Raw genomic sequence first — 14,996 nt, 5'->3', positions numbered from 1 at the left:
GAACTCACAAGCGCGTAAACGAGCTTCATTCTCAGCGTGGAACGTCAGTGTCAAGAAGAGCGGTCGGTGTCATCGGACCTTTAACACCTTCTCCGTATCGATGGGAGACATACCGCTCTGTAGGTCAGATAAGGGAGCTCACAATGAATACTGTTTCGCCACGGGTTGTACACAGTACATCGGTGCCTAGGCAGATGGCTACAAAAGTCCGACGACGGTGACGATAAGCGAGCTCTTCCACATCTGTCATCATGATCATCATTCTGTTTTTCGGAGACGTAGAGGACCGCCGATGAAATTACCTTCCGGTACCGCACTCTGAGAAACTCTCTCTCGCGGGACAACCGTTCAGCAAGCATTTTGGCAAGCATTTCAGGAGAATTTTGCAAACTACGAAGGTTCAAAAGAATCCATTCCACGTCTCGAGCTGTCCGCGAGAGGAATTTCTCTTCATGATACCGCCGCAGCGATCTTTTCGTCCAGTATTGTGATCCGCTTGGGCTGGGCTCCAGCGTCGGTAGGGAGGCGTCGGCACTCGTGAGTGAGCGCTCTCCACGAGTGTATTCCTAAACTCTGAATTGTCCGGTGGACGTTTCTCCAGCTGTCCACAAGGCCCACGTTCCTCGCAGGAGGAGCTTTAGAATCTCGACGATCTCCGACAGATTCCCTCCGAGAGAATCCCATTTTGTGCTGCCGGAGAGTTCCGAACGCTGGACTTATATGGTTTCCCAGCGCGCCGAGATTTCTGTCCGAATCCTGCAGGAAATCGCTTCCAGAAAGATTGTCCGATATCTGGGGAGATTCCCTCACTTCAATCCCAGCGACTCGAATGCCAGGTCCTCGACACTATCTCCGCGCGTCGAGTTCTTCTGTGGGGATTTCTCGCGACTCCGACACAACTCAATCATACAACAACAACGCCGCCAAGTATTTCGACACCAACCATCGCCCTGGCTGAGCGTCGGTGGAAATTTTGCCCGCGACGCCGCTTCCGCGAACTTAGGATTAGCCGAAGTGCCGATCAATAGGCGTTAAACAGAGGATCCACTCCACCTGGTCTTCAGTATAATATCCTCGTTTTCTCATTGTTGCTCTAGCTCTCCAGCCGCAATCTTGCCACGGAATCGCATGGACAGAAGACCTGCTGCGTCCGGATACGCTATACGCCACCGGCACTTGCTCCTTTATTCGTCACGGTTCATCGTTTCATTCCGATTGCCCCTTCCGCCTCATTCCCCGCGTCTCTGTACGATGACCACCACTCACAGTTGACCTAATTCCTTTCCGAATGTCCCGAGGCAATGGGTGCAGAAGATTCGTCTCGGAGACTCGGCAATCGCTCATATCATCCGGAGGTAGGTACCATGGACCAACGATCCTAAATTTATTAATCAGAGCCCGGCGGAGTTTTCCACGCTACTGTCAGGAGAGCCTTGCTCCGGATCGAGCGAATGAGCGCCCTATGCAAATGATATCGGGGAACTGAACGCGGATAGCCTCGCAGCCCGGGGCTTGCCAGCGAGGTTTTGCAAGAGATGGAACCTTCAGGGAGCTGTGGTGCAGAACACCGTAGCCTAAATAGTTTTTTTCTCACCATTGTGAAGACTTCCTCCTGCGCGCCCTCGACAGGGCCATCGTTCACCATCCGGCACGCCAAATCCTCCTGTTCTGCGGTGAGTATGAAAGCGAAACCCGCACCAGTGCATGTTGTCAACTGCAATCGAAAAATCGTCCGACGATTAGTTTTAGGATAAAATTTTATTATCCCTTTCGCTTCCAGGAAAGCGCCTGGGTAACGATGTGAGCGAAAGATCGAGAGGCGGACTGGAAGTCCAAAGGAACGGAAGATTTCGCGGCTGCAATCGAGGCTGTCGATTGCATCAATAGCCCATCATCCACACCAAGCTCATGTTTGTTATTGCCCGGATGATTTCTATTCCCATACTTCCGGAAAAGGTCGAGAATGATGACATCGTCGAGTGATGTTTTTCTGCTGATTCGGTCGATTCTATCGCGGCGACCGACGGCCCAAATGGATTGAGTGAGTTAGTCAAGCGAATCCGGGTAGAGGAACAGAGTTCATCTAGTGCCCAAATAGACTACCGGGGAGGTTTCCCATCCGTTTTGGGAATTTCTGTCGATTCATCCGACGGGAACGATCGATGGTTTCCTTTATTCGCGCCGTCAATCTCCTAATACCGAAAATGAGCTGCCTGTTTCAAGGAATTCCTCCCAAGGGAGCTTGGTTACCGGCCGGGGAGGGCGAGTCATTGATGACTTAATTACTCGAATGATTGAACACTGAAAGGATCAATCGAACTCGATCACACAAAGGGTTGAGTGCACAATCTATTTAGGAATGGGCTTCGCAATTCACTTAGGGGTATAAGGGTATGCCGTGTCTTCATTTTACGGGAGGAATGAGCGAATTTTTGTTCACGAGCACTCACTCCATCGGGTCCAGCCAGGCGGCATCACCGACTGCCGCGGCGATCGCGCAACGTAATTTCTCGCACGCAATCGCCGAGCATGTTATATAGGTGTTCGGGAGAATAGTCGTTTCAAGGGAGCGAGAGCAAACGAGCGAGTTGCTCTTTCGGCTCGATGACCCGGACGGATCGGTGGACTTTGGAGAGAATCCGAAAGTTGGGAGAACCTCGTCGTCGCGGCTGCTGTCGTCGAGATTATCAGAAAAGCGGATACAGCCTAGTTGTTATCGATGGATGATATCCAAGACTATTTCCACGAAGAGATACAGCTCCTGAGTATGTCATGACAATCGTGCAATTAGAGCTGCGGTGGACCGCCCAATGGACCAAACAAAGTCCACGACACCCATGTCGAAAGATCCTCTCTCGATAAGTCAGATGCTAGCCTAAGAGAGATATGTGCGAACACTCGATACTCGGCCTCGCTTACAACTCACATCCAATAACGATCGGTCCCGTCAGAGAAATACGATCGTCCCCGTAGGCTCGCGGTGAGAAAGATTAAAATTCATTTACTGCGCCACCGTCAAGGTCGAGCTCTCAGGAAATTGTTTCTTCCCTTCGGAAGTCCATCATAGGATCGAGTAGCATGGGAATCAGGGTGAAAATAATAGTCTCGGTGATTTCGTCACTTGACCTATAATGCTTTCCCGCAGTTGGTCATCCTTGTCCCGAGTGTTTGGCTCTGTTGTGCAATTCAGTCGATGGCATCCTAGGTCTCGACATCGAAGAAGATTGTTTCCGCTCTTGGAGGACGACGAACAATACTCTTCGTCTTCATCACCGAGGTAATGCGCAATCAGGCTAATGGCATGGAGAATGGAGAGTCAACCTCCCGTCGGGAATGCCGTTCCATGCGAGTTTCTTCGGCAGTTCACGATTTAAAAAACGTAAGTCTATCCGTGACCACTCTACCTATAACATCGCGCGGTAAAATTGCCGATCTACCCTCAAATTCTTCCCGCAAAACGCTTACCTCCTCCGCCACGAATTCCGTGAGATGGATTCTCGGAGTGAGAAGGAAGCCTTTACTCCGCCATTCGCTTCCTGAGAAGCTCTGGCCCTCGGAGGATAGGGAAAGCATGGATCCTACGGAGTTTTGACGGAGCACGACTATTCTTAGCACAGGAAAAATCAATTACACTCTCGCGATCCCGGGGAGGATTGATCTCGGAACAATCGAGTACCGGAAGAGAAAACCAGTGATCTGATCGGTCCTCGAATGCATTTGATTCATTGACCATTCGTCGCGACTCTCCTATTGGGTCGGCTGCTACACTATCGTTGATCAAACCGCAAGTCTGCGGAAATGCAATAACAACAACTACCTGCATGCGTATGTGTATGTATTCATGATCCATTGGCGATCATCCACCGAGTTGCTGAATGGCCTGATTCGCCTCGCATCAGAAATGAATTGGCGATAAATCCGGTTTTTAACGCTCGACCTCGGACATAGCGCGCTGTGAGCGAGATTCTGCGGAGCCGAAGTCCGGAGAGGTGAAGCATCGATGGCCAGCTCGCCTCGTCTTTTGACTTCGGGAAATACGCTAAGATGGGTTTGTCTGCGGTGACAGACAGAGTGACGCGTACATGTACATTGAACAACAAGCTCATATGCACCGACTGACTTGTTAGCGAGTAATTTGTAGTCGGAGTTGCCGCTACCATGGCCAAATGCCTAGCGGAGCCATGACAGAAACCGGAGCGAAATCTTGCGCTGCCGCCATGTGGCAGCCATGACGGAATCGGTTGCGAGTTGACATGGCTCAGGAACGAAAGGAGTGATGAGCCGTGTCGGCCGAGACCCCTCCTCAAGAGAGAGATGTCCTGCCGCTACGAAAAGGGGATTTCTATCTTCTCTGAGTTCCATAGCAGATAGAGAGGGATCTTGAGATCGAAAAGGGACTTGAGATCCAGTATTGCCGTAGTTCGGGGTCTATGGATCTCGAAGTGGACGCGTCAGCTCCATTCAGCTCGGGAAAATGAGCGGGAACAGGTACCCCCTCCCTCCAATGGGGAAGAGAACGCCTGTACCCTTGAAACCCTCCGATGGTTCGAAACCGTTCGAGACCGAAGACACGCCGAGAATTTCGAAGTTCTTGCCGAATGGGACGCCCCCGCGAGAGCTTCATGATTTCTCGTCTTGTCTGCATACCCTCGTGAATACGTATCGAATGAAGATTAATGGATAGATGAATAATCAAACAGATGAGCGTACAAATAAATAAACGTTGCGAATGAATAAATAAACAAATAAATACAAATAAATGAATAAAAAGAACGTACAAATGATCAGATGAATAAATATATACACCGATTCAATAGATTTGTTTGAATTGACTCGCATGCTCTCACGTGGAATAAGGTTCATACGCTGCGAGTGTCTCTTTCAAGGAGACCATCCGATTCTGGCAAATCACACAGACAAGTCTCGTCCGAGGGAAGCGCAAAACAATCGACGGTTGCCCGCTGGGCGCAGAATGATGCTCGTAAATGACAAATGGGGCCGACACTCCGATCCCCACATGCCTCGTACGATGACCATGTGACTGGGACTGAACCGAGTCGGTACGAGTTGACAGCCAACGATAGAAAACGAACATAAAAGGGAGTATTCGCGCAGATAAGTGTCCTCATTCATTCTTTCAGGACGATGGGTTTGCAGTGACTTACATATCGGTTGATTTTGGAAAACACCTCCCGACTCGTTGATTCGCATAGACTGCCTGAAAATGAAGAACGCACACTTATTCAGTGAGACGAGAGGGCCCTGAAGTTTTCCTGTATCGAAGAACTTTCGGATAGGCGATTGAGTGTAAGCGGCAGAGGAGCTTCCCGTGCTCCGATTTTAAGTTCGTTAAGGAACCGGCTCCCATGACTTCTCGGTCAACGAAACCAAAGCGGAGCATCATACAAGAATCATGCGATTCTCTAGGAGACTTCCGAGAGCCCTCCCTCCCACGATGGGAGTCTCTAACTCAATATCCTTCGGCAGATCTCTATCGCCAGGCTCCTCAATGCGGTGAATACTTCCCCGCGGGAGTTATCGATCTCCCTAGGTGTAAAATGGGGTTCCCTATCGAGAAGTAAGGTAAGTCGGGATTGCACCACGAGAAAGCCCGAGCGACAACACTGATACCCTCCCGTGCCCTTCCCGTGGTTGTACCGAGAAAAAACCTGAAGATCTACAACACTTATTCATCTCTATATCACTCGCTGTGTGACGTATTCTCCGCTTGGTATGATGCACCGAACGGTGTCGTGGGGTATGGACGGTTGGGGGGGGGGGGGAGAGTGTGAGTAATTGAGGGAAATAAAGGGCAATCGGCCTAGGGATAGAGTCCGAGAAGAAGCTGATTTCCCGCTCATGCTGTTAGTGGCAGTGTGCTGCGGGTCAGACTTGACGTCACAAAAGCTTAATAGCGTCCCCCAGTCAGAGCGGCGGTTCCGCAGGAGCAGTGCAGAAGGTCCTGCCTAGTTTTTCCCTCGATCAAGTCTAACAACAGCTGGCGAGAATCTGTTTCCGGTCCATTCATTCGAAGTAAAAGAGTAGGTAGACGATTCTAGATTCCTGTTCGAAGTCTTTCGTTGATCAAGTTTCGCAAAATAACATCAGCATTGCGGTGCTTTAAAGTGGACGAGAGGATGCGATTCCACCGAACTGTCAAAGTTCCCCGATGAGCCAGTAGACCACAAGCGTGTCGATGGGAAGCTTCATCCGGGAACATTCCGGGAACCATAGAAACGGTCCTGGCGATGCTTTGTGAGATCCGAGTCTATCTCCAGCACCGTCGGGCGCTAACAACATTCGTTCAATCTCCGGGGTTTGTACACAAAGCTCCGGTTCCCGACACGAACTATCGAGACATCTGGGTCCCTCCCCGATGTGCGAGAGCTCTCCGTTCAAAGTTCCCCATGGAGGGAATATCAGGAGCGAATAAGGGAATATCACGCAAATCTCTCAGGGATGTCCGTTTGGGGACTCACGAGCGCTGGAGGACGACGTCAGTGAATCTATCCATTTCTGATCATTAGGAATCATTCGCCTTCAACGATTACATGCTGAAAACATATTGGTGGAAAATTCTCAGCCGTTCCAGGTCACCATGTCGTCCGTGTATGCTGGGTCGGTGTATTCGTCTGCAGGGGCAAGGCCGACGGAGCATGTGATTATGTTCTCCTCCTCCCCTTATGGCTATCGTTCCATCGTTTTCCCATCCTGTACATGGAATCTCCCGACCGGCAGATGCGCTTCCGAACGACGTCATATGCACCAGCGAAGAAGAATCCCAGACGGAGTGGTAGGCCATCACGATCAGCTGACGCTGCTCGTTGCCTGCCGTGCGCTGGAGCGAGGGAATTCTGCCCATGGTCTCGTACCCGATCCCGTTAGGGAGGCACGTAGCGAAGCGGAACGTGTGGAAAATTCAATTTCTGAAGCGCTTCTGGAGGACTTCTGGGTTTTGAAATCGGACCGCTCGTAACCTGTTCAGACCTTGCCCGGCTTCGATTCCGAGGAGTTCCCAGAGCAACTCTAACAACATCTCAGCCAGCCTCTAAGTGAGAGGATATCGACGTTGCTTCCGCTATTAGGAAACGTAAAGAATTCCACTCGTCGGACTCGAACAACAATTGAAGCTTGTCCAGCCGGAAGCTGTGACCTCGCTCTGCTCTCCCGGATTCTCCTCTGGTGGGCTTTGTCCGTCGGACGAGGTCGGGCTCACTCGGAGGAAAAGAAGCCAGCAAGGAGGGAAGGAAGGCTGGAAGACCAGCTAGGTAGCCCCGTTTCCGTGTCATTAAGCAGCCCATTACGTTCGCTAGACGCTCGTTCAGCTGCCAGTTTCGCCGTTGTCGCCTCTGGGTTGACACAGGAAAGCGAACGAGTTCCTCTGAAGTTTACGCTGCTTTGGATTCGCTCTACCTCCGACCGACGAGAGCTCCGCTCTCCCCCAGGCCCCCGCACCCTCCGTCGCCGAGTCGATCGGAGCGCTTTGATCATCGATCCAGAAGTGACGGAGGTTTTCTGATGAAATGGAGCTACGATTCCCCGTGGGACAAGTCGCGTCCGGAAAAAGTCTCCAGGAGTCAACGTCGCAAGTACTGGGACTCGGAACTTCCAAGCTTTGTGGAGCAGTACCGGTGAAGGTTCACGGAGCTAACTCTCGGATGGATCCTCCGGACCCCGAAGATTCGGGCGGCAACAAAGATCAGAACGCTCCTCAACTGGAAAGAGCGCTCAGAAGCCTCGCGAGCTGCCGGCTCAGAAACTCGACTATTGCAGTCGCCGGGGCCCACAGCTGCTGCGGAGGTTTCAGATTCCGAGTGCGCAGCCGTGCAGCGACGCGTGCGGCGGACCTGATAATTAGAGTCCACACATTCCAGACACTGTCGCCGAAACAGAAAGTTCTGAAGGGAAAACTCCTGCGCGTGACTCCCTCGACCGCCTGATGGCCGCCCCACGGGTCGTGCGGGCGCTTTTCCGGGCGGTTTGCTGGTTAGTTGTCGGTGAGCTCGTTCCCTCCTTCGTCCGTTCGTTTATCCTTCCGTCTTCCCGGCCGACTGGATGGTCAACTCTTGCATCGAATCTAATTTAACATGCTCGACAGAGGACGCTGATTGGATGATGCGCCAACGGGGTACCTTCAACGCTATGTGTGCCTCCGGTCGAGGGTTATTGTCCGGACTCCTGGCAGCCACTTACCACAGATGGGGAGACGAAAGTAGCGACCGTTATCGGATCGACAGCTACCGACCGCGTCTAACACCTCAAGTGGTGGATCGGGACATTCCGAGTTTGAGCGAGATAACTCGGGGATTTCAAACACGTAGCCGCCGGTACTGGGCGTACCCGATTTTCCGAATCCTTGCGGAAAGACTTCGGATCGTCGTTTTGTTTCTGATTCGAGCCGAAAATCATCAATCGAGAGAAGCCGTCGTGCCATATGGCCATTCTCAGTTACGCATCTCAAATGTCATCTTTGAGCCTGTTGCATCGCGTCGCTCTCGGTAAGTGAATATACCTACCTAGATTGGCAACTGTGATAATTGTCAAAATGAAAATTCTTCGGAGAGCAATATTCATTGAAGAACGCTCTCCCGTTCTCCACAGTCACCGGACGCTGCCGTGTCCGACGGATCAGGATCGAGATCGAGATCATGGAAGCCGGGGTGAGCAGCGGAAACAGTCGATGCGAGGAAGAGCGATAATTCCTTCGAGTACCGCAACCCAGTCGACAACTCATCTCAGCAAGCGCGCAGACAGTTCGAATCAATTACAATAATGGAACTGCAGCGCCATGATAGCGAGATGATCGTCGACTCACATCGTCGGCTCGCTATATGCTCCATCATTGTCATCATCATCCGGAGCGTAATCTTCATCGCCATCATCAATCGACTCCACCCTGGGATCACTTCCATCGTCTTCTGCCTCGCATCGACGGCTCTCACGACGGGGCCCGCGACGAGCCGCGGTCCTGCTCCTCGTATCGGTCGGGAATTCATAGCGATCCTCGAGGAGGCTTGTCCCGTTCAGACCCTCAGAATCGAGGCCATCCGAGCCTGACGATTCCGCGAAACCATAGCTTAACTGCCAACCCCGTACCGCGACATACATTCGCAGGAATACCGTAGATAAACGGAGCTCTCGATTTTAGGAAAATAATAAATAATCGATTGTCCCAATCATCGTTCCATTCGACTGATCCAATGTCTGATGGAATGGCGACACTCCGCCGCCCGCCCCTGTCGATTCCTCTTCCGCGGAAAGTCTGTTTCCGATTCCGCTCAATCATCCTCGTACTTTTCGTGGTCCAACCGGATAGATCAGAGTCGGAATCAAGCTCAGCCATATCATTGGAGCCTCCGAATCAGAGGATTTCAGTTGCTCGCCTTCAAAGTCGAATCGAGCTGCCCACTTAAGGATAGCGAATTAAGGAGCTCGTGCAAACACTCGTGAATGCCTGGTTGCGCTGAAAAGACGAACTCACCGCTTTGAAGACAATGATGATGATCGGAACGAGGTCGAAACAAAGACGTCAGAGCGTTAGTTCGGAGTGATCATGTTCAATTCGAACTTGATCCCTCCAAAGCCTCCGTAAGGAGAAAAGCTCCCGAGCAGCTGCTCGTGACGCACGCTCTGATCGACTTGCGCATCTATAGCAGATGTTAGCGAGTGCGAGAGTGCTCACTATGGTGTTTGTTTACTTCTTGTGCGAAACTCCGCAGCTGACGCCCCCCAGGCGCACAGTTCGAGTCACGCTGGGAGAGAGAGGAGAGATTCTAGAGCTCAAACACTCCTGCTCACAGTCAAGCGCTGGAGTGGGTAATCAAGTGAAGCATTCGACTTGGTCCTTCTATGGCAGATCGTAACTGAGCAGAGCGAAAAGCTGAATGCACTCCTGACATGATTCAGTACCCGATGAGGGTTTGGAGAACTTTTCCAAACCTCTGAAGGGTAGATATCGCTCCTACCTGCCCGCAGAGAACAAACGGCCTTGAGACAGTACTATGGCGGAGGTATTCCGCTTCGTCGTGCACCTGGGCCTACACCGCCGGAAACTCGCTCAGCAGACACTGAATGGGATCCTTGGGTTGACTCCCGTTCCGCTTCATCGGAGGACTCCGCGATCATTTTTTGGTCGACTTCCAGGAATTCTTTGGGAAGGAAGCGAATATTGCAGCGATCACTCGTACCGCCAGATGCCGCGCTTGAGTCCGTCTAATCCGAGATCTATACAGAACAATCTCGGTATGGAGCGAGATACGCGCCTAGCCTGATGCAAACGCTCGGATTCTCTGAGAGATGACAAGCCGATAGGATATCGGCGAATAATTTACCACTGCTATGCCTCTTCGTTTCCGTGCGACGTATCGCTATCCGTGACAATGGAATAGATACACAGAGCGAAGAAAGAATCTCCAAGGTGCAGCCGGGCATCCGGAAAACTCCTGACTCCTTTGAACTCTGTGTCTGTTCCTGATTGCAACCTGGAGAGGAGCAAGAATTCGAATCTCCGGACGTTTACTCAATGGCCTGAATGGCCGGGGAACGAGGGGTAAATAGCTGCTTCGTTGCTCCATCGGAATTTCTTTTCCGCCAGAGGGGGGAGGGATGATTATTCCCTGGATATCGCGAGGGAATTAGGTTGAGGGTGATCATGGGATGCATGGAGGAGGAACTCTGCGGAGCGGACACGACCGCCGCAGAGGACAGTGGCGGATTCAGAAGCAACATTTGGTGCGCGCTTCGTCTCCGGAGTTTCAATCCACAAAGATGTCAGAAAGTCGGCTCGCCTCTTCGGGATTCTCAGTCCTTGCTTTTCGGGAGAGAGCAGGGCAACGGCGCGGCGGTTTTCTATCTTTGAACACTCGCCCGTCTTTCAGCCGGACTCCTGACTTACGCCCGAAGACTGGAGAAGCGTCTTGACGATGTCCCTCGGTCTGGAAATTTTCTAGTCTCGATGCACATATTTGTCTGCGGGATTTCTTATCGCCGCCGCTCTATCGACCAGCAGGGAATCCGTCTCAGTCGTCTCGACCGAGGTCGAGATGCGTGTGAGCGTTCCGCGCTAGCGGAACAAAAGTGACACACAGAGCCCCCCGTCTGGCTCATAGAGAAGGAAACTGAGATTTGTAGAAAGCCGGCCTTAAGCGTAGACGGAATACTCACCACAGAGGTCCAAAAGCGCCTCGACACTAGATTTCATTCTCTTCGCGTGATTCCAAGTCCTACCGACCCTGCAAACAATCGGAAAGGAGCCTCAATTAGACAGATCGAGTCGGATTGTGTCCTTCGGTAGCTTCTACATGATCGTTCCGAAGTATGACAACAAACACTACTATACGAGAGACCATCAAAAAGAAGACGTGATGCCGGCTCCGGACCGCTAGTCGACAGTCTCACGTGCAACGAGCCCGCCTCGGAGCCGCATCAGACGGTTAAATTAGAATTCGCTGTATGGGTGTTCATAGCATTTCAATAATTAGATAACGATGAATCAGCTCTCGCGGTATTTGCCCTCGGCTTCAGTCGAACATCCCGATGAGGAAATCGATCGCTCTTGATCCGTTCAGCTTCAGGTCGTCTGGATAGGGCTTATTTCTCTCAACGCTGCGTACATGGATCGCAGAACGATCACCTACGTGGGACGGTTTTGCATTTACAGCTTGCATCGTTTTGTATCTTGTGTCTATCAGCGGTGGCTCTGAATAGGTCTCGGACTTGTCGAGCCACAATGGCCGTCATTTCGGTGGATGAGTTTTTTCAATGGCTGAGTACTGAGTAAATATACCCCCCCCCTTCCTGATAAAATTCTCTGCCATGATTGGATATTCGGGAAATGAAGGCTTCGTTGGAAAAATCCCTGAGCTGTCAAGACCGCCGCTAAGAGATCTTCCTTGTCGTTGAGAGGGCAGTATCAGTCGTCAGAGGGGTGCTATTGAAGGTTTCGGAGATGATCGCAGATCGGAACGAATAAGTTGCTGTTTGGCTCTCAGCAGGCATCAGAGTTTCGGTTTCGAACTTTGGAAGCAGGATGAGCGAAGGAATACAACTATACTGGCCGATTCGAGCTGATAGCGTACGTTCTCAAGAGAACCGCGACAACTTGTCGAGTACGAAACTGACATCGTGTCAAACTTTCCGACGATGTCTCTGTTTCGCTGTTCGTACTTGCAGAGTAGTTTATCCACAGTCAAGTCCCTCAGCGTTACTCCGCGGGAGTTCAGTTTTTCAAGCTTCATTCCACGAGCCGAGATTGGATTCATGTTCAAGACGAAAATCGTCGAATCCTCGGAGCGTCGATCTCGCCCAAAATCAAATTTCCTGTCCAATCCATCTCTCACGATAATCCAGAGATTTCCTTTCGCAGCCGGGGGATTTCAGGGATGTTCTGCCGACGCGAACCGGGGCAAAGAATCAATTTAAGAATTCCACGCATACTTTCCAGCTCCGAACTCTACGATTTTCGTCCCTGCTTCACCGAAAGCCGCCAGCGAATTTGGATTCTATCTCTGTCGGGGAAGGACTCTTTCGCGATACACGATCAACGATTCGTGTCGAAGACTTACGTTCCGTCGCGCCATCACGATTAGGTGTCTACCGTCACGAAGCCGTCGTCATGAATCCTCGTACATTCAGTGCGAAGACTTCGATTCGTGTCCCCGTACAATCGAGGAATCGAAATATTTAATGAGCCAAATTCACTCCGACTCGGACAGACCAGAGGTCCGCTCGATTCGAGTCTCGATCGCGCTCCGAATCTCGCACGAGCACGCTAAGAGAAGGAGCCGCAAACAATTAACGGTTCTCTGATTGGGCCGTTGAACTGTCGACTGAATGATCCGCTTGGCCATTTGGAGATCGGGAATGTCTCGTTGAGTGCTTGAAGAAAGCCGAGCGTCATTTCCGTGGCCTCCAGCGGCTTAGACACATTCGAATTTTCGGAGTAAATGATACATGTATGCATGTCGAGGGAATGCCAATCATGCGATTTCCGCGAAGAAAAATGTTTGCACTGCCTTCGGACAGCGCTGCCGTGAGAGAGTCGTGGACTCTCTCCCGATCCAACGACTTGTGCGAGTCGTGCGCCTGGAATCTTCAGTCCTGTCCCTAGCGGGAGGCGATAGATTCACAATCAGAGGATGGCGCTCGTGGCGGAGCGCAGAATATTCCCTATCGGCTATATGGGCTCAGGGGGCCCTGAGCACCATATCTAGTGCGGTAAGAAAGACGGAATGCTCGAGTCGTCCTATCCGCATTTGATCCGGAGCGTCAAACGAGGACTTGCTCCGGACCGTCAGACAGACTGAAAATAAGCCGATTATCGTAGATGTTCCACGTACAAGAAGCTTCGACCGGAAGGGGCCCGCAGAGCTAGTTTCGCGCGACCGTGTTTTTTTTTCTACTAGAAGCGAATCGAAGGCGCTCGCAGAATTCGAATACCTGCTTACGCTCTCGAGAAAAAGATCTACCGAACCGTCAAAAATGGGTGAAAAGTGAACCCAGTGCTCAGCTATCGGTGAGAACACCTGGTTACGCTACGACTACACCCGATCCGGAAAAGTGAAATTTCGCCGGACACCTTATCCTTGCGGAACATGACACGTTCGCGGTATACTCCTGGTGTTCATTATATATTGTACACACCTATGTGCATCGCTCATCGATAAGTCAGAACCATTCGGATAGATTTGCGCGATTTGCCCCGTAATCGGTCACGTGAAACACCCATGAGTTGCCGCATACGGTCATACACATTTTCGACGTAGGAGCGACGAGGATCGGAGCACGTGCTAGTGAGGGCAATCTCACGTTTAAATCAACATCGCACAGAACTTATCAACGTAATTGGTATTACTCCATGGTGGTTAACCAATTGTCTCACGACAAGGGCATAAACAATTTCAGATTGAATCAGATCGACGTTTCGCTACATAATATCGTCGTCCTCGAAGACGAGATGATACAAGTCGAGATGATTTTTTCCCTCGATTCCGGTGAGCGAATCGCTCCTCGAGCGCGGGCTCCGGGTGATGCTCAAGTCAAACTGAAAGAGCTCTCCGCCGTGTCTCTCGGTGGCTCCTCTCTTCCAGTCGCATGTCTCGTTATCAGCACGGCGAATGTTGGCTTTGACCACAATCGACGACCTCCTGCTCGTTTGACTGCTCGCCAACCTGCCAGCCTCCCGGGTAACCTGCCACGCGCATTTGTGACGTCCTTCGCGCGTCACGCACAGCGCGCCCCGACGAACAGGCTCTCGAAATGCTTTTGATGCTTCGAGTCATGAAGAGCCGTTGATGATGTGCATTCTGGGTCCACACGGGAAACGCGCTGGCTGCGTTTCGAAAAATCCGAGAGATGAATTCATGATCTTTTCAATCCTTCACCCCTTTAATTCCGACGCCCGGGATCAGGGCGGGAATTGTCACTCGCATCCTCTCATAGCCGCATTGACTCAATGGTGGCCAACTATGATGAAAGATACTCGCGAGTTGAGACTTTCCTCGAGTATCGTATATCACAATCGTGTGTGAATCGCTTGCTCCCGAAGGGTGGCGAGTCTATCCCCGCGCACCGAAAGTCCAACTATTTAGTATTGGGAGCCGTTTTCGCATGAGTTCGAAAATAGAATGCCGATCCAAAGTTTTACAATATTAATGTAGTTGGAGATAACTTACCGTTTGACGTGATAATGGTGGGCTAATTGGAACTGTAACGGACTAGTCGCCACAGTGTCGCTGGCCCTTCTTCGCGGTAGCCCGACATGGTCAACGTGAAAGTCCGCCGGCGGGCTCGCCATCGTTCACAAAGCTCGGATTATTATTCATCAGGGAACATTCGCTCGGGAGTAGACCGCTGAGATAATGAAGACCTACCGAGTGTGTATCGGAAATGAGGTTCCTCCCGAGTCTAGAAATCGGAGAGATCTTCGCTCGGTCACGATCGGTCTCAGAGCTCAAGTTCAGTCCGATGGACTTCTGTCATCGCTCACGAGCACAGTA

At 51.4% G+C, this 14,996-nt stretch overlaps 1 protein-coding gene across 1 annotated transcript in view; it reads right to left on the bottom strand.

Moving 5' to 3' along the window:
• The window catches only part of LOC100897598 (cGMP-dependent 3',5'-cyclic phosphodiesterase), a 44,107-nt gene extending 29,313 nt beyond the window's left edge, over window positions 1-14,794 (bottom strand). The window contains exons 1-3 of the mRNA XM_018639595.2: window positions 14,673-14,794; window positions 5,166-5,238; window positions 1,595-1,714 (exon numbers count right to left, since the gene is read on the bottom strand). Of these exons, the coding sequence (XP_018495111.2) occupies window positions 1,595-1,714; window positions 5,166-5,238; window positions 14,673-14,794 (315 nt within the window). The remainder of the gene's footprint in view (window positions 1-1,594; window positions 1,715-5,165; window positions 5,239-14,672) is intronic.
• Between the last annotated feature and the right edge of the window lie 202 nt (window positions 14,795-14,996).

Source organism: Galendromus occidentalis, unplaced genomic scaffold, assembly GCF_000255335.2.
Source record: "Galendromus occidentalis unplaced genomic scaffold, Mocc_1.1 scf7180000077446, whole genome shotgun sequence".
Classification (NCBI taxonomy): domain Eukaryota; kingdom Metazoa; phylum Arthropoda; class Arachnida; order Mesostigmata; family Phytoseiidae; genus Galendromus; species Galendromus occidentalis.
Note: the sequence above shows the minus strand (reverse complement) of the source record. Positions and strands in the feature narration are given on the sequence as shown.